We start from the raw sequence: 18,704 nt of genomic DNA, 5'->3' as shown, positions 1-18,704 counted from the left end.
CCATTGGTTTACATCAGTTTGTGACTAATAAATAGACGCAATAAAAAACATTATCTAAAAAAGGCATTCTCTCATATTTAAAAAAGGCATGTTAATAAATTAAATTTATATTTAGTGAATATTATTACTAAATTCAATATTGCACCACTTCTTTTTCTTGTATTAAACTCTTGTAATTAGGTTGACACTCCTTTTATCCATAACATTATCTTTATTTATAAAAAATATTATTACTAAATCTCTAAAATATAAGTGGCATACAATTAGCTAGTCATTCCATGTATCACTTCTCTTTAATAAAAACTCTTCATTAAAATTGTGTGTTGGTTAAGAAAATATATTTTAAAATAATGAACTTATATTTAAAAAGGTTTAAATTTTCAGAAATAATAATATACTTACCCACAATATACAAATATTATATAAATATAAATGAATAAGTATTTTGTTGGTATGCATCCTAATAATATACAATACCATTCACGAATCAAAGTTTTGAAAGATATTATTCAAAAATACAACTTCGAAATTTGAATAACATAAATATATAATTGTCATTGTAAATTTTTTATGTTTGTTATTTAAGTAGTGTCTTTATTTATTTTTTAGGGAATTTTTACCTGTTTATTTGCTATTTTTCCATTTTCTTATTCTTACCATCAACTATCTTTTAAACAAAATTTGATTTTACTATGCAAACAATTGAGAGAATCTCATGTATTTATTATATTTAAGTAATTTCTGTGCAAACAATATATGTTTCGCCATTGTTCCAGAAACGTCTCCAACACGTGTATTTTATGGAACTATGTTATTAAACTTATTATCCATAAGAAATTCAGACACTTAGATATTTTTACAGCTATAATTTAATTTGAGTAATATCTATATATTAATAGTTTAAAGACTTATATATAATTTGTGTATTATTTACTATCCATTTAAATTATTTTTATTTAAGAGTTAATAATAATTGAAAATAAATAATGAATGATATAGTGATATTGTAAAACACTTTTATACTATTGACACATATATCTTATTCTCTAATTTAATATCTGGGTGAATTTTATAATTTAGTTTTAAAATAGGAATATAATTTAATATATTTTTGGTCTCATTGCATGACAGGGTAAAACTAATCCGGGAAGGAATTCAAACTTTCTCTATTACTCATGTTTTCTCTATAAATCAAAATGTCCACTCATTACAAGGGGTCTAACTTATTAAGATTTGAAAGTAATAAATTATATATTATTTCTCTCGTTAAAGAGGATGATTTTTATAGGATTTTACACCCATAATAACTTGGTTGATCTAGTGATGTAAGATTTTCAAAATAATTAAAAAATAAAGAATATGATTCATGAAAATAATATTTATTGGGAGAGACAATTATACACCTCAAAAAAAAATAATTCCTTACCCAAAAGGAGAAGATATGTTGGCAATACAAAAAAACAGTCCCATAATTATCACAGAGTAATAAATCTTACAAATACATTGAGACTACCTTCTTACTATATATATATATATTACAGTAAATATAAAAATGTAAATATAACAATAATATATGTATTAGTAAGCAAGACCAAATAAATATTTAAGAATTTATTTTTGATATATGTAGAGTCCAAATTGTTTACACCGTTATATAATGCATAATTAATACTTTTGTCTTCTCATTATATTTATCTTCGTAAAAAACATATTTCAAATTAATTAAAATAATAAATAAAATACCTTGAAAATAATATACCCTGTCCATGATCGAGGTAATAATAATACAAAAACAAATATATCCCATTCATTGATAATACAAAAAGGGAGATTATGAAATTATGTGTAATGTACAACTTAATTAATAAATTAATCGTGGATTGCATTAACTCTTTTTTTATTTTATTTTATTTTTTACCAATATATATTTTGGTAGGGAGTAATTAATAGTTGTAAGAACACATTACACATTAATATATTAACTCAATAGATGTGTTTAGATTTGATTCATAGTTCATAACGTTATTATGCAATTAAATTAAATTAATAAATAAAATACCTTGAAAATAATATATAACGTACATGATTAACTAGAATATTTCATTCATTTATACTACTGTATAAAAGATAAAATATACCTAAAAGGTATTTAGGTAATTGAATGACCATAATTTCTATATCTCTACTGTGTCCTTATTTCAATATTGTTATATAAATACAAAATATATTTAAATGATATTAAGCTGATGGAACATAAATAATTTTATTCAATTTATTTAGTAACCACTGGCATATTTTTCATATTCTACTTTTATCATTTTGTAATATCTTATTAATAACTATAAGAAACTTTTACATATTCTTTTATTATTTTCCATCAACGAATCACTATTATTCTATACATTCTCCTACTTCTATTTTCTGTCTTTCTCACTCCAAGCAGAACAACTTTGATCGACATGGAAAAACATCCAATAACATATTTATAGAAACTTTGTGTATACACTTAATATAAGAAAAATAAGAATAAATGATAAAATGGTGAGATTATATGTAATTAATAAATCAATCAAATATTACATTAATTCCTGTCCTTTTTAGAAGGAGATCCACTAAGCATATACAAATAGTATACCACCTAATTACCTTATTTCCTCGAGAAGACGTGGGTTCGATTCCCGCTATCCGCCCCTACCCTTTTTATTTTGTATATATTTAATTAAAATAGTAAGTCTATAAAATTTGGATTTATTAAAATTTTACCAAATATATTTTTTGGAAGAGTAATTAATACTTGCAAGAAAACATTGATATTAATATATGAATATAATGTTTATCGTTGTCTTGATAAAATTTATACATAATCAATATATCATTTATATTATTTATTTGTATTAGTTTTTGAGAAGACAATAATAATTAAATATCAATAATAAATAATGAACTAATATAATTTACATAAAACCATACACTATCGATATATAATCTTTCACTTAATATATATATAAGTCAATAAATGTAAGTTAATAAGATTTGATTCAAATTAATACATTAAATATATTTTTTATTTTTTATATATATACAAATATTAATTTATTAAACATTATTAACTATTAAATTTACTTATTATCATTCTTTCCATCAATTAATATTTAATGGTGGTTTCCTTCAAATAGCTAACTTACATTTTTCCATGATATTATTTTGAGGCTGAGAGTAGTTTATTTATTAACATATTATGAATTTAAAAATACTTTATATAGTGGCCATTTTCACAAAATGATAAAATTTAATAAGTAATTAACAAGAAAATTTCTTCATATTTAATTTAAAAATGAGTTTTTTTTGTTGTTGTAGATTTCTAAAAAAAATCACAATGTCAAGTGATACACGTAACTTTGAATAAAAGCCAAAAGGAAACACAAAGACAAAACCCAAAAAAACGTACGAACACAAAACAAAACCACTCTTCTGAGTTTCTGATTCTGACAACACTTTCACATTAACACGCGGCGAAGCGAACTCTTTCTCCTTCTCCACCACGCACCACCGCACTCACCTTCTTCTCACTCTTCTCAAACAAAAAACACATTCTCTCTCATTACCCATTTCAATGAAAAGTCTTAAAGTTCGTTTCTTTTTTTGTTCCTTGTAATAATAAACAAAATCAACGGACTAAGCTAACGTTTTTTCCCCACTCTAAGCGTTATTAAATCTATATCTTATCTCTTTCTATACCCTTCTTCTTCTTCTCTTCCTTCTTCAACCTCTCAACTTCAACTTTCTTCTATTTTGGTCATCAAAATATCTCACACCTTTAATAAATTCTAGCATTAAAATCCCAAAATATTATCTTTCTCAATTTAAAAGCATTGGGTTGGTACAATTTGTCTTTTTGTTTCACCTTGCTAAATGTTCCCCATTATTTCTTTATTATTACCCTTCATAACATTTAATATTTTATTCTAATTTTAATTTTCTTATGTTTATCACTATTTTCTGACATGATGGCCTAATCCAAATCTCTTTTAATATGGAAAGTTCTTATTAAAATACCCAAATTAATAGAAAAGTTGGGTCTATATTTGAAACTTGCTTAATTTGTCAAAACAATAGTTTCTATATGATGACACATACACACTCCTCTGTGTTACTTTTACATTATAAGTTGTGAGAGTTGAGAGAGCTTCATATATATCCATAATAACCATTTTCATTCACCAAAAGGAAAAAAGAAGATATTTTTTTTAATACCCAATGGTTATTAATCTAAAATCTTCATCATTGTTGTAGAGATTTTGAGGATTTTCTGTAACTTTTTCTGGGAAAAATTTCTGATCAACGAGAAAATGTCTTCATCAACCTATCCCTCGTGTTGTTCCGGAAATTCTCCTTCGAATCTGCAACGTTTTCTTCAATGTGTTACTCCTCTCGTTCCTTCTCACACTATGCCTCAGGTATTTTCTATATTTATTTTCATTTATTTGTCTCTGTTTCATGTTCATGTTCCAAATTGTTTCTCTCTTAAATTCAATTCACCAGATAGTGTGTTTGTGTTTTTCTTTCTTTTCTTCTCCATCTTCCTGCCAAAAAAATAATATTATGATTTAGGTTTTTAAAATTATTATTTCAGGCTTTTATGTAATTTTTATTATTTACTCTTAGTTTTTATCCATCCAAAATCTTTTCGATTGTGTTTGTTTGTTATATTCTAATTTTATTGTTATGCAATTGTGTGACTGTGAACTGTGAATTCCATTGCTGGAATATTCCTGTATATTATGCAAAATCTGGGCATCAATTATTGGTTCATTTTTTCTATAACCAAAAATATTTTTTCGAGTTTTATACGACACCTTGTATTATTAGATTAACATTTTGTTCGGGCGTAGAGTTATTTTATCTATAAAAAATTAAAATAGAATATAAAAAAATTTGATTGACTTAAAATGGTGTGATCTTGTTGGCTATGTGTTTCATTTTCAACTTATTGACTTCTGTGACAGTTCTCATCTAATCAAATACCAGCATTACTCCGGTATTTATGTTTATATTAATGTTAAGGTAATGTATAAATAACTTATGAAACATCTGATTCTCTATTATTTGTATTTAATATTTTACATATTATATAAATTAACTCCTAATAAATGTTACTAACTTATCCCTCTATCAGATTTGTAATGTACAATAGTAATTCCTATTCTTATTGAATCTTAATTACATAATCTGATAATACATGATGATGTGTTAGTATCAATTAAGCAATTCTTTTATTTTTTACAAGTATCAATTGAGTTTATGAGATTGTCAATAAATTATTATTTGTTTTATTAATTTATTTATTTGAAATATTTTATTAATTTATTTATTTGAAATATTTTATTAATTTATTTATTTGAAATATTTTATTAATTTATTTATTTGAAATATTTTATTAATTTATTTATTTGAAATATTTTATTAATTTATTTATTTGAAATATTTTATTAATTTATTTATTTGAAATATTTTATTAATTTATTTATTTGAAATATTTTATTAATTTATTTATTTGAAATATTTTATTAATTTGAAATATTTTATATTATATTTAGTATGGTTGTCTTTCACATTTGGTCTGGGACTGTGGGTAGAAGGGGATTATCATAATTGGACACAGTGTCAGACTTTTGCACTCCAAAATTTAATGATGATGGAGAGTGGGCCTAAACGGTGCCGGAAAGCAAGAAAGTATTTTTGCGGAAGAAATAATTAAATGGTTTAGGATTAATTTAATTAGGGATGATATATTAATTATTTAAATTATTCGGAAGATGATAGTCTTAAATAATTTCTCAATTGGTAGTATTACTCCCATGTTCCTGGCTAAGACAGTATTACCTTCAGTGCGAGAGTTTAGGAAACAAAAAGAGTTGATAGTATTATCCTGGTTAGGGTATCTTTTTTTAGTAGAGGTGGTCGATTGGTTTTAATTGCTTTTTAGGTACAAAAAAAGAAAAAGTCATCCAATCTGAAAATATAAATAACATGCAAGTCTGATTTAGTTTAAGAAATCTAAATCTGATCTAAGATTTATGTGGTTTTGTTCTGTTTTGTCAAGCTCACATAAAAATATGTCTATTTCAAAATAATAAGTATAATATATTTTCAAATGTAAATTTCACTTAAAAATCAATAAGTCTATTCCAAGACTCTTTGTATCAAGCTGATACACACAAGTATTTATTAGAACATTAATAATATGAATTTAAACTAAAAATAAAAAAACAACAGGAAAAATAAAACACTACAAAGACAACATCAATAACATACTAACATAATTTCAACAATTAGAAAGTCTTAACTAATAAGTTAGAAAATATGAAAATGCATATTTTACATTATTAATTGAAATATTAATTAAATTTAGAAATAAAATAATTTCCATTTTTTCTATATATGTAATTAGTATTAGTGTAGTTTGATTTCTAAAATTAGAACCAAAATCCGAATCAAAGCAATCATTTTTTAAACAATTTCTGCTTTTTGTGATTTTAATTTTTTAGTTTTGCTTTTTGTTTCCTTTTTAGATTGGTCAGGATCTGAACACCCATATATTTTAGTGTGTAAAACCAAACCAGACCCAGGGATATGAAAAGGTTTATATAGGAAAGGTTCAATTAGGGATAAATGTGTAGAATTGGTTGAATATTTTGGTGTGATATTTGAAACAAGATTGCCCTGCAATTCTGTGGACTAATAAATGTTACGGTTAATCCTTTTACTTTATAATAAAAATTTGTTTGAAAATAATTGTAAGAAAATAAATATATGCTCACTTATAATTTTAAGAGACTGGTAAATAATATTTTCAAGTAATATACTTATATTAAAGAAAGAGTAAAAATGAGATATATAAATAAAATTTTAATGTGTAAAATATAAACAGATATTATTTTTATGAATTTTAATAAAATTAATTATTCGTTTCTTCAATTTCTGAATAATTATTTTGAGACGAATGTACTAAGGATTACTCAGCCATTGCCTTAATCTTTTCATATCAAATGTGAGTACTATTTTGGGTTTGATAATTTAATATGAGGAAAAAATGTATGCAGCTATAAGAATTTTATATATTATTAGTCTATCATTCATGTTCATTTCTTAATTATTAACTAATAAAAAATAATGAAGAATTAATTATTTTGGATGCCTTTGAAAAAAATATTCCCTTTGTGTCATTTTTCAATTTTATGAATTATGAATTATTTTGGGATCTAGTACTTTTTTGGAATTTTATCCATTTTTTCAATTTTATGATTTATGCCTTTGAAGAATCTGTATCTTAATTTTATTAATAAAGACATAGTACATAGTTTTACTTAGTCAAAAAAGATAATATGGATATTTATGGTACTTGATTTGATTTGGTGAGAAACCAATAATTTCTTCTTGCCATGGCCCATTGGTTAGGGCGACAAAAGCCAAACTTTGAAGGAAAAAACTCAACTTTACTTTATGAGATGAGTGACATAGTGCTATGTATGGTCTTTGTGGTTCCACCTTACTCCATATGTGTTATGAATGATGGGACATTGGTTATTTAATTCCATTCATGGCACATTGTTTAGTTTTGATTAGTGATCCTGTCAAAAATGGTATTGCTGGTATTACTATTTTTCAGTTTTACGGCATTCTTTTATTAAAGATGTTATTAAGATCGAGAGTTTGATTCCTGAAAACGACAATTGTTGGGAGAGACAAAAAAAAAATGCTATTGGCACATGAAATTGTTTATCTATACTCGTGATAACCAATCAGAATGAGTTTTTTGATGTTTTTTTTATAAAATTACCATTAATTAATAATAGTGTGTATAGATAATTAGCAGTGTCAATAGTGTTACCTGAAAATGATTTTTCCCTATGGATTTTTCATTATTTTTTCTATGTTACATGTTACAATGCTATTATGTGGTTTTCTTCATACAATCTATGTTGTTTTGGAGAATTGGTCAATGTTTTTATCTACTCAAAAGGGACACTTGATGATAGGGGCAGCCACATACCCCGAAAGGGATTAGTTCCTTACCCATGAGGTGAGGGGATATCCTTGCTAGTACCAAAAAAGGGGCAAAAGAAGGCAGAAAAAATCATGAATATGGAGGGTGCTATTGTGTATATACTAGCTGCTAGTTGTTGTTGCTTGTAGTTGTTAATGACTAAATTGCCAATTGCTTGTGTTTTAAGTTTATCTCATGCTAGCCTAGATTCTATCTTTTACTACTGGGTAGTTAAAACAAGTTGTCTGTTTAAAATCGAGTTTTTGACATAATTTACCAGGGCGCAAGCACTAACACTGAAGCGCAACAAAAGTAATGTTGCGCTGGTGCTGTCTATGATTTTTTGATGAGTTGTTTCCTTAATTTTCTTTGCTTTTATTATGTTTTTCGCAGAGGTCTCTTAGCGATATAAATAGCCTCTGGCAACCACTCGGTAAAGACTTGATTAAGTTCTTCAGCCTGAAAGATCTTTGGGACTGCTATTATGAATGGAGTGCTTATGGCGCCAGCACACCTGTGATGTTGGAGAATGGTGATATAGTGGTTCAATACTATGTTCCTCATCTATCTGCCATCCAAATCTACACCAATAAGTCTGTTGCAGCATCTAGGTATGCAGAAAATGACACTGCATTTGATTATAATTTTTGTTCGTGTCGACAAAATGGTGTTAACATATCTTCATCTTTTTTAGGAATCGGAGAGAGGATAGTAGTGATGGAAATGAATTTGAAAGTGATTCATGGAGTGATGACAGTGGAAGTGATAAGCTATCTAGGTCATTAAGTGACACTTCCAGCAAAGCATGGGATAGTATTTCCGAGGATTCAAGCTTTGACCAGGAGGGTTCATCGCCAAGAGATAAGCTTGGCCACCTTTACTTAGAGTTTACTGAGACAACTTCACCTTACTCGAGGATTCCGCTTATGGAGAAGGTAGGCTTTTATTTTAATTTTAAGTAGTATAGTATTCACTAATCGCCACTTTTTTCTGTTGTAATTGTTAGAAATTTGATAAAGATATTCATGTGCTTTCACCTAACAGCTTAAGCTTTTAGGAGATTGAGTTCATAGCAGGAATATAGACAGATTTATTTCTGTGTTATATTAACACACATTACTCCTGCTTGTTCTTGTTTTAGATAACCGAGTTAGCTAAAACCTATCCGGCATTGATGACATTGAAGAGTGTCGATCTTTCCCCGGCAAGTTGGATGGCTGTTTCTTGGTGAGCATAATTTCTTGTTCTTGTTACATGTGAACTCTTTGAATTGTCACTTAAGCCATTTTAATTCTCAAATTTAGTTAAAGGAAAATTGTTCTGTGTTTGTGACTTGACGAACAAGGCGTAGTCTATAGCAATGATGATTTAAACTGGAGTTGGGGACATGTCTGTTTCTCTTGCTCAACTTTTAGCTCTCTCTTTTTAGTATAAATGCATGAGAATGCTATTCTTGTTTTTTAATTAATGTATTTTGTTGTTTATGTTACTTACTTTCTTAAGATATTCGATCTCGGTTCGTATCCATGGTAGAAAGATGTTATCCTAACTCTTCATCATTGAATAGGTACCCGATTTATACCATCCCAAGTCGGAAAAACGACAAGGACTTGGAAGCTGGCTTTCTCACTTACCATACATTGTCCTCATCTTTCGAAGGTATCTTAATCTAGTTTTCCCAATAAATTATGTCTTTCTTTCGTAATCTAGTTTTTTCCAATAAATTATGTCTTTCTTTCGTAGTGAAAAATAGAAAAACAGATCAAATCATTGAACACAAAGGTAAGATTAGACCAGATCAATGATAAGTCTCACTATAACTTAGAAGGTGATAGTGTCACAGCTTGTTTCATATGTTCTGAACTTGTTATGCTTTATTTTGCTACAATTTTGTATATCTTCAATTACTTAGATGTTCCCTTTTTTCAACCACTCAATGAGAACTATATAGAATGTGAAACTGAAGAAAGTGAAGGGTTTTTCACTCTTCTACTATTAGAGGTTCTTAGCTATGTTTTATTAAAAAAAATGTAAAATTTTCTTCACCTCATTCCTTCTCAAAACTTTGTTATTTCTTATGTGTGTATGCAGATTGTGCAATGGAGAATGATGATGACTTTGACTTAGGGAAAGATATATGTTGTTACAATGAATGGAGAAGTATTGTAAAAGAAAGACTTAAGAAAAAAGAAAGTGGCTGCATATCTCTGCCACCTTTTGGACTAGCTACTTACAAAATGCAAGAAAATCTTTGGTTAAAACCTGATCCACGTGACTATGAAAGGGTATGTTATCTTTACAGTGCTGCAGAATCATGGTTGAAACAGCTCAATGTCTACCATCATGACATCAACTTCTTCACATTCCATCCCTCTATCTTGTAGATTGATTGTGGCTGTCTATCATCATGATCGTTAGCATTTTATCCAATATGGGCATAGCTGTCGTGACCCGATTTTCGGTCGGAAACCGGCTGTGTGACTATTAGTTAACTGCTCCTGGTTTGGTTTAGCTTTGAACTCTGACACCAGCATATGAAACTTCCCCTTAGTGCAACTCTGAAAATAATCAGAAACTGAGGAGTTATAACTCAAGAGTGTATAACTCTAAAGCAAATGTAAATTTTGTTAATGTGGGATGGGTTGTTTCACTAATAATTTTTTGTTTTTAATGTTACTTTCCTAGAAAGAGGATAACAAACAGTTCATACTTGGTAATTAAACTATGGTATATGTTTTGTATTATATAAAATAACATGTAATATCCATCCACCTTTTTTATAAGAATTTTCTTAAATTCAGTCTTAAAGGGTTGAGAACAAGCTGTCAATAGTGGATAGATTTTTTTTTAAAAATGATAGTTTAAGGAATTAGAAGTTATATGTCTTTAGTTTTCCAAGAAAATTAATCTATTTTTTATCCTCAAACTTAAATGTTAAGCTTAAATAGTCCTTCAAGTATATTGTGTATGATAGTGAGACTTATCATTGAACTGATCTAATCTTACCTTTTGGGAAAGAAGATGAGCAATAAATTTGAAGAAAAGAAGCTCACCTTGAAGAAAAAGTACAAACATTATTGAGAAAATGAGAGGACCATGAGAAATATAAAGAAAGTAAATTGTCAGAAATGCTTGTATTTGTTACTGATTTGTTGATCATGTCAGGGATTAGTATCATGCATACTTCATGAGAATATTGATATTGTTTCATTGATGAATTGTACATTTTTAGGGGCTAAGATAAAATAGAACTACACATACACTTTAAGAAAATATTGTTATTGCATTTCACAGGAGTTCAAAAATACATTGATCCAGCCATGTTGTAAATGTGCAATAGCCACAGGGTATGGTAGAAGAATCATCTACTTGTTAAGAACTGATAATCTTGTGACAGAAATACTATATAGATTCATAGCAACTCATTTTAGTAGCATTTCATTTTTATCATTTTGTACACCTGAGTTCCTATTAATGCCTTTGTTAGTTGGCCAATTGTGTCTAAATAAATTGAATTATATGAAAGGTAACATGTATCAAATTCATGGATGAACAATTCTCCTAGTCAAGTGTCAAAAATAACTGCTTAATCAAAGAACTACGATAGGAAAAGGCGAATCAGAGAAGGAAATCACAACTTTACCCGAAGTTCTTACTAAACAAGAACCAGATTCCAAATGCAACCATTTACATATCTTGCATTATTAAATCCTTGTCAGTAGTCTGGAGATGAAGTCCATAGCAGGGTCACAAGCATTTGCATGTATAATGCTGAGAATACTACTGACATGTTCTTCAGAAGTTCCCTAGTCTGTTTTCTTTTACAGGTCATTATTCACTTTTACTGCTTCTGTTGTATAGCTAGCTACCTTCTTGAAGAGTAAAATTTAGATCTTCTAGTGTTTTGTAAATATTGTCTAACTGAACGCGGGACTGGTTTCCGGCGGCAAACATATGAAATCTACCATTGATCTCAACCTGGCTCCATCCACTTTCTTTAACAAGTCCTTTACCATCTATCAACTTTCTCATCCTTTGTGCCTCCTTCCACTTGCCCAAAGAGGTATACAAATTAGCCATTAATACATAGTTTGCAGACTTTCCTGGACTAAGTTCTAATAACTTAACGGCTGCAAGCTCTCCCAGCTCAACATTGCCATGGATCCTACAAGCACTAAGAAATGGAGCCCAAGATTGAGCTTGAGCTTCCAGTGGCATGCCCTGAATTATATCTAAAGCTAAGTCGAGCTGGCCGACTCGGCCGAGAAGATCTACCAGGCAAGTATAATGTTCTACCGTAGGAGCTATTCCAAACTCCTTTTGCATACTTTTGAAGTACTTCAGTCCATCTTCCACCAAACCTGAATGGCTACAAGCCAGCAAAATACTAGTGTAAACAACGGCATCCGGCACTATCTGTTCAGCAATTGTCATTTTGCGAAAGAGGCTGATAGCCTCTTTCCCCATCCCATGGATGGCATAACTATTTATCATCGAAGTCCAAACAGCTAAATCTTTACCTGTCATCTTTTCAAATACTTCTCTTGCTTTCTTAATGCTTCCACATTTCGAGTACATGTGTATGAGAGATGTTTGGACTTGTTGATCCAATTCCAACCCATTTAGAAATATGTATTCTTCAATCTCTTGTCCAATGCTGAGTGATCCTAAATCAGCACAAGCTGATAAAACAGTTGCAAGGGTTGCTCCATTTGGTCTAATATCTGTCCTTACCAACCTTCTAAATAGATCCAATGCTTTCTCTGGATTACCTGAGTGGGCATATCCTGCAATCATTGATGTCCATGATAAAATGTTCTTATCAACTATCAGATCAAATATCATTCTTGCTGATGTAAGGTTACCACATTTTGCATACATAGTTATAAGCAAGTTTTCAATGGAATCCTCTTCACTGCACCCACATTTGAGTACAAGTGAGTGAACAGATGAAGCTAAGAAAAGTTCTCCTACTTGTATGCAACCAAAAATAATATTTAGAAACACAACAAAGTCTATGTCAATACTTTGTTTTTGCATTTGATTAAATAAACTAAATGCTTCCACAGCACGGCCAACTTTTACATAACCCCCCATAATAATCGTCCATGAAATTGTTGACTTTTCATCCATCGAGTCAAAAAATTTATTTGCTTCACCCATTTTGCTGAACTGAACATACATACTCATTAGTGAATTGGCCAAAGAAACCTCAGAATACAAAAGTCCAAGTTTAATCAAGCAACAGTGCATCGACATCCCTTGGCAAAGAGAGTTGAAAGAATTTAAGTTCTTCGAAAAACCCGACAAAATCGAAACAAACGTGGATGAACTTGGTTCATAACGAAGAACCCACATTTCTTTCAAGAGGCTCAAAGCCTGGTTCATCGAAGACCCACGAGAGTAAGCCGAAATCATGGCATTCCAAGAGACAATACTTCTCTGAGGCATTTCATCAAACACATTTCGCGCACATGCAACAAGTGCACATTTAGAGTACATATCAACAAGAGCAGTTTGAACAAAAATGTCACCTTGGAACCCAAGTTTGAGCACATGCCCATGAAGCATTGTGCCAAGTGAAATGGAATTCAGGTTGGCACATGCCTTGAGGAGCAAAGGGTAGGTAAAGGTGTTTCCATGAACACCAGAGTGTGCCATGGAAGTGTATATCTTTAAGGTTTCTGTGAAGAACCCATTATTGGTAGAGTCTCTAATCATCAAGTTCCATAGGTAAAGGGGCCTTTTGAAGGTGGCAAGGGATGAAGGTCGCAGTGGCATTTACTTCTCATAAAAAAACTACCAATGATTCAATTCTATGTTTATTTGTTTACTATGTTGTCAAAAACTCAAATTTGTTGCAGGACACAGTGGTAAGTCCTCCCTTGGAGAGTAACTAACCATTATCTACGCAACAATTCTTCTCTAGAAAAGTAACTAACCGTCATGCATATATCTAGTAGCTTCTGTATAACTAAGTTTTTTAAATTGTGTTTACCATCACGGCCACCTTTGTAGTTCCTCTTATTGCAGGTATTGTAACCATGCATATTGCCTTTATTGTGATATTAGGAGATCAAATGTATTTTTTTTGTGGTATTTCTTCACCTTATGGTAAGAAATTAATCTCTTCGGGGTTCATAGTTGATCTTCCTAACAAGTGTCACTCACAAGAATAGAAATCTTACACTACTGGATCAACATCTTGTTAGTATGTGATGTATTTTAAGCTAACTCCTAATAAGAAAGGGAGCCAACAAACCATTTAGTTTTTCAAATTACAAAAAATACTGGGAGCCTTTTTTAACATTACCAAAAAAAATCTGGGAGCCTGACATACCTTGTGAGACACTCTTTTAGATTTAACTGATATAATATTAAGGACAAAATTGATTGATATACGCTAACATTAGGGACAGAATTGATTAACTATTATCATAGTCTGGAACTAAATTTGTGTTTTCATAATATTAAGGATTAAATTAGGTAATCATGATTATTTCAGGAACTAAAACATCAATTTAACCATGGAAAATACTGAGCACAAACAGAGAACTCAAACAGAACAGACCATGATTTTATTTCTATTGTTATCTGTACAACTCCCAATAAGCAGTCCCAAAGAGAAACTACAGAAACTTCACTTAACAAAAACTTATCAAACAGAAGGAAGAATAATCATCATAAGCAAAACCAGAAGATGTTCACTGATTTGAATTTAGAATAAAATTTTCTCCAAGTTAGTAATAAAGGAACCAAATTTTCACATGAGACGGCCAACATAGATAGCTCGGGGATATTGTTGTTGCAGCTTTGGCCATTGAACGAAAAGTTGATCAGCCATCCGCAACTTGTACAGGAGCAGGCCACTCAAGGAGAGCCTTCTCACTCTTGCAATACTCTCGACGTAAAATATCGATGACCATCTGATTCCCAGTACCTATGCAGAAAGTTAAACACACTTCAGCAACATCTAAAATTATTGAATAAATTGGACAAATGAGATTACGGAAATGGTAACAGAAAAGTGAAGGAGATAAGAACCTTAAACATGAATGCAATTGCACATAAGGGAATGCAAGTTCCTGGTCCATTGCAGAGTATCTAGATAGAAGCAACAAAGAGTCAGTCATTGTTACAAAGTAGTATGAATTAATAATAGAAGCAAATAAGCATAGGAATATTACCACTTCAGGTCTAATTTTAATCATCAGCCACAGTGCATGCGCCAATGCAATTAAAGTAGTCCAAACAGAAGTTATATATGATTGGCCAACTTCCCTACTCCGATATATCTTCATGAACTGTGCAGTATTGTCACTGGCCTTTGTTCCATCCTGCAGTAAAATCTATGAATAATTACGGGCCTTTACGTGTATCATCAATAATTGATCCATATATTGCAAGAAATTAGAGGTGCACCCCCAGGTGCAAAAATAAGCACACTGTTATTCAATATAGATGCAAGCAAAGACGGCAAGAAAGTTCATTACTTAAAAGGGCTTCTAGAAACAAACAAAAATAGCACCTCAGCTACCAGAGAGTTTTCCAACAACTGAGCTTTTTGAAGACTCATATTATCAGTAGCAGCAGCAACGTAGGATCTTGGTTTAAACCTATCTTTCTGTAACACTGCCAACAGATTAAGCATCTCAGCAGTATGACCACCTACATCAGAATCAAAATGGAAGCTTAAATGTGGAATTGTCATAAAATGTTATGATATGGATGGAAAAGAAGAATAAATAAGCTCAAACCTGATCCTAGAATAATAAGGGTACTGATGGGTTTTGAAGATCTTTTGCTTAAGGGCCTGCCACTACAATATACGACATAAAGTAGGCGAACCAAGATCAAGGTGACAACAAAAATGGCACTTAAAAATGTGGCATTTGAAGCCAACGCAGCATGGGGGCAGCCATTGCGTTTGTCCATTAGAGACGGCTACAAGATTTCAGTTAGAGCTACAGTTATATCTTCCCTGCAGAATTCAGGAGAAAATCAATGGAGTGAAAATGATTTGCCTCATAATTTCACATTGATCAAACAATCAACAGCAACCTACCTACGCACTTGTATGCAAAAAGAAAGATGCATTGTTAGAACCAATACAATGCATAGCATGTCTTAATTAAAAACAAAACAATGCATGGTTAGAAACCACTATTGAAATAACTGCCTAAGGGCGACCTGGTGAAGGAGGCTCTCATTTAATGAAGTATGGGGAGGTAGATATACACAGCCTTAACCTCACAAGTTACAAGTAAAGAGCCTATTTCCAGAATTTGAACTCATGACCTCCACAGCACACAAAAACTCACCCTCTTAAATAAGGGTCCTAAATGCAAAATAAAAAATGTTACAGATAACATGTCTCAATTAAAAACCACAAATGTCCCAAATAATCATATAAACAGTCTTGCATGAACATAACAATAAATGTCAAACAAGTTAAATAAACATAACATGAGTATTTTTTGATACTACCAGTCTGTCATATCTAAGGAACTATTCCCTTTCGGCTGCGTAATTGTTCCTCCTAACAAATGTCGTTCCTAGTAACCGAAATCTTAAGCTTTTGGTCATCGTGAGAATCTGGTGGGCCTTACACTCTAGACCAACATCTTTTCTGTAACATAACATGAGTATGAGATAAACTAGAGTGCCTGAGCTATCAGATCCCAAAAACCATAAACAGTAAGTTATATTAGCCAACTGAATTCAATGTCAACAAAAATGTTTAAAAGTAAAAACTACCAAAGACATCGAATGAGAACAAAGATAAGCTAAACAATTCAATACGGAGTCATTTGGGTTTTTCATCGAACAATTTGCATTCAGATATTTAAAAGAAACACCTTAGATTACGATATGGTTAGAATTAAGCAGATCTCAGTAACCTGTATGTTTGTTGATCTCTCTCTCTCTCTGCGATCGGTGGTGAAAATCGAAGCGACGATGGGTTGACCCGGGAATTTTTTTGGATTGGGTAGAAAAACCAAACCGGGTATTAATTCAAATTCAAGGCCCACAACAATGCCCAACCCAAATGCATTTTTTCAACCGATATATATCCTTCTAAAAATTTATACACGATTAATATATTATCAGTTTCTCTAATTTTTTACAGAAAAAAGTTCTAACAAGCATAATAGTAATAATAATAAATGAACCAAATGGTCCAAAAAAAAAATAAGATGAGAGGTGGTTTCTTTTACATATTTTTGGGACAACCTCTATCACTCCCAATAATTTAATATTTATAAATAATTATTATTATCTTATTACACATTTTCTAATTAGATAATGTAATATCATTCTTTAAAAGGAATATAACTTCATAATTTGTATCACATGTATGATTGAGAAGTTATCTAATATATGGCTTAATTATAATTTTTTACATTATTAATTTGATTCAAAGATTGAGGTAAGCTGTAAATATGAGAATGTAAGAGTTGAAGTTTAAAAAATTGTTGATTTATTTCCTTTTTGGATTTACTTTGTGGTTATTGCTTGCTCATCTACATATTATTATTATTCTAAAAAACTGCGTTATAAAACCTATTTGGTTTCATCATAATTGGATCTACATATTACTGTGTTTTATCAAATTTATGGTTGATTTTAGTTTCACAAATTTGATTAAGTAAATGTTTAGAATCGAATAATAAATAAACATGACCCAGTCCATTCTATCTCATAGTTATAGCGACTTCTATTAGTATGAGTCTGTTTAAATGTATATAAAATAATGATATATTTTTAGTCTAAAATAAATAATTATTTATGATAGTGTTTGACAAATAACTTGTTGTTGTAAGGTGTAAATCATTTATTATGTTATTACCAAACATATTTCTATACTATATATAAAGTCAAAACATGGTGTAACCACCACCATGACATAATTTATATATTCCTATTTTGCCATTCAAAATTTTAATTTAAAAAAAACCATATAATCCTATATAACCACCTCAAATATATTAACCATAAGTTGCATATCTATACTACTTAATAAAGGAAAAAACTAACCTAACTTTCATGAAGTTATTTTGGGTTTTTCTATTTCATATTTTATAACTTTAATTTTATTGTATAAGTTATACTTTCATCTTTATATATGTTTATACTACTAAACATTTATTTCATATTTTATAACTTCTAAACATTTATTTCTTTAACATTGAAGAATTACCTCAAACGAATATATATATTCAACTGCAAATTACAATATATAATACAACTTAATATGTAGAATACACATTACAAACAATAGGAAAGCGGGTTGACAAACACGGTAGTACATGTCAACACGCTCATATAAATAAAGAGGGCTTACTCTCATATAAATAAAGAGGGGAGATCTACTTACTCTAAGAGTAAGTTTTTTAAATTTACTTCTCATCGTAGCCATCAATTTTAGAGAAATCTAATGGTTTCAATTAGTGAGTAGATTTAAAACATTCATAAAATTGATGGTTATGATGAAGAATGAGTTTAAAAGACTTACTATGAGAATAATCCACTCATAAATAAATGATTAATAAAATATATGTTTATTTATTATTTCATATTAAAATATATAGATAGAGTTTAAAATCAATAGTGGTTAATAAATCAATGGTAGACGATTCATGAAAGTACTAACATT

The 18,704-nt window shown here is 29.9% G+C and overlaps 3 protein-coding genes across 5 annotated transcripts; 1 reads left to right on the top strand and 2 right to left on the bottom strand.

The window, feature by feature from the left end:
• LOC109343126 lies at nucleotides 3,958–10,702 on the top strand. Its single transcript, XM_019581274.1, has 6 exons — nucleotides 3,958–4,457; nucleotides 8,441–8,658; nucleotides 8,742–8,982; nucleotides 9,189–9,274; nucleotides 9,615–9,706; nucleotides 10,139–10,702. Exons 1-6 carry the CDS (start codon nucleotides 4,350–4,352, stop codon nucleotides 10,429–10,431), a joined length of 1,038 nt encoding a protein of 345 aa, XP_019436819.1. The 5' UTR covers nucleotides 3,958–4,349; the 3' UTR covers nucleotides 10,432–10,702.
• On the bottom strand, nucleotides 11,161–13,980 carry LOC109343123 (pentatricopeptide repeat-containing protein At4g35130, chloroplastic-like). Its single transcript, XM_019581272.1, has one exon. It carries the CDS (start codon nucleotides 13,826–13,828, stop codon nucleotides 11,909–11,911), a length of 1,920 nt encoding a protein of 639 aa, XP_019436817.1. The 5' UTR covers nucleotides 13,829–13,980; the 3' UTR covers nucleotides 11,161–11,908.
• LOC109343128 (UDP-N-acetylglucosamine transferase subunit ALG14 homolog) lies at nucleotides 14,612–16,947 on the bottom strand. 3 transcript variants are annotated; one of them, XM_019581280.1, is made up of 6 exons: nucleotides 16,906–16,947; nucleotides 15,805–16,028; nucleotides 15,576–15,715; nucleotides 15,235–15,396; nucleotides 15,092–15,151; nucleotides 14,612–14,987 (listed from the first exon to the last, which is right to left on the bottom strand). In XM_019581280.1, exons 2-6 carry the CDS (start codon nucleotides 15,980–15,982, stop codon nucleotides 14,811–14,813), a joined length of 717 nt encoding a protein of 238 aa, XP_019436825.1. In that variant the 5' UTR covers nucleotides 15,983–16,028; nucleotides 16,906–16,947; the 3' UTR covers nucleotides 14,612–14,810. The 3 variants fall into 3 exon arrangements, with proteins under 3 accessions (XP_019436825.1, XP_019436824.1, XP_019436826.1); XM_019581279.1 differs by lacking the exon at nucleotides 16,906–16,947 and having other exon boundaries at nucleotides 15,805–16,167; XM_019581281.1 differs by lacking the exon at nucleotides 16,906–16,947 and having other exon boundaries at nucleotides 15,235–15,384; nucleotides 15,805–16,155.

This window comes from Lupinus angustifolius, chromosome LG03 (assembly GCF_001865875.1).
Source record: "Lupinus angustifolius cultivar Tanjil chromosome LG03, LupAngTanjil_v1.0, whole genome shotgun sequence".
NCBI classification, from domain to species: Eukaryota; Viridiplantae; Streptophyta; class Magnoliopsida; order Fabales; family Fabaceae; genus Lupinus; species Lupinus angustifolius.
Note: the sequence above shows the minus strand (reverse complement) of the source record. Positions and strands in the feature narration are given on the sequence as shown.

What these genes read in the sequence shown, in the direction of transcription:
- LOC109343128 (XM_019581280.1), bottom strand. Translation starts at nt 15,982, where the DNA reads ATGGACAAACGCAATGGCTGCCCCCATGCTGCGTTGGCTTCAAATGCC. An exon ending in TTAAAATTAGACCTGAAGTG is followed by an intron (nt 15,152 to 15,234) that starts GTAATATTCCTA and finishes GCTTCTATCTAG; the next exon opens with ATACTCTGCAATGGACCAGG. An exon ending in CAATTGCATTCATGTTTAAG is followed by an intron (nt 14,988 to 15,091) that starts GTTCTTATCTCC and finishes CTTTCTGCATAG; the next exon opens with GTACTGGGAATCAGATGGTC.
- LOC109343123 (XM_019581272.1), bottom strand. Translation starts at nt 13,828, where the DNA reads ATGCCACTGCGACCTTCATCCCTTGCCACCTTCAAAAGGCCCCTTTAC.
- LOC109343126 (XM_019581274.1), top strand. Translation starts at nt 4,350, where the DNA reads ATGTCTTCATCAACCTATCCCTCGTGTTGTTCCGGAAATTCTCCTTCG. An exon ending in GGATTCCGCTTATGGAGAAG is followed by an intron (nt 8,983 to 9,188) that starts GTAGGCTTTTAT and finishes TTCTTGTTTTAG; the next exon opens with ATAACCGAGTTAGCTAAAAC. An exon ending in AGTTGGATGGCTGTTTCTTG is followed by an intron (nt 9,275 to 9,614) that starts GTGAGCATAATT and finishes ATCATTGAATAG; the next exon opens with GTACCCGATTTATACCATCC.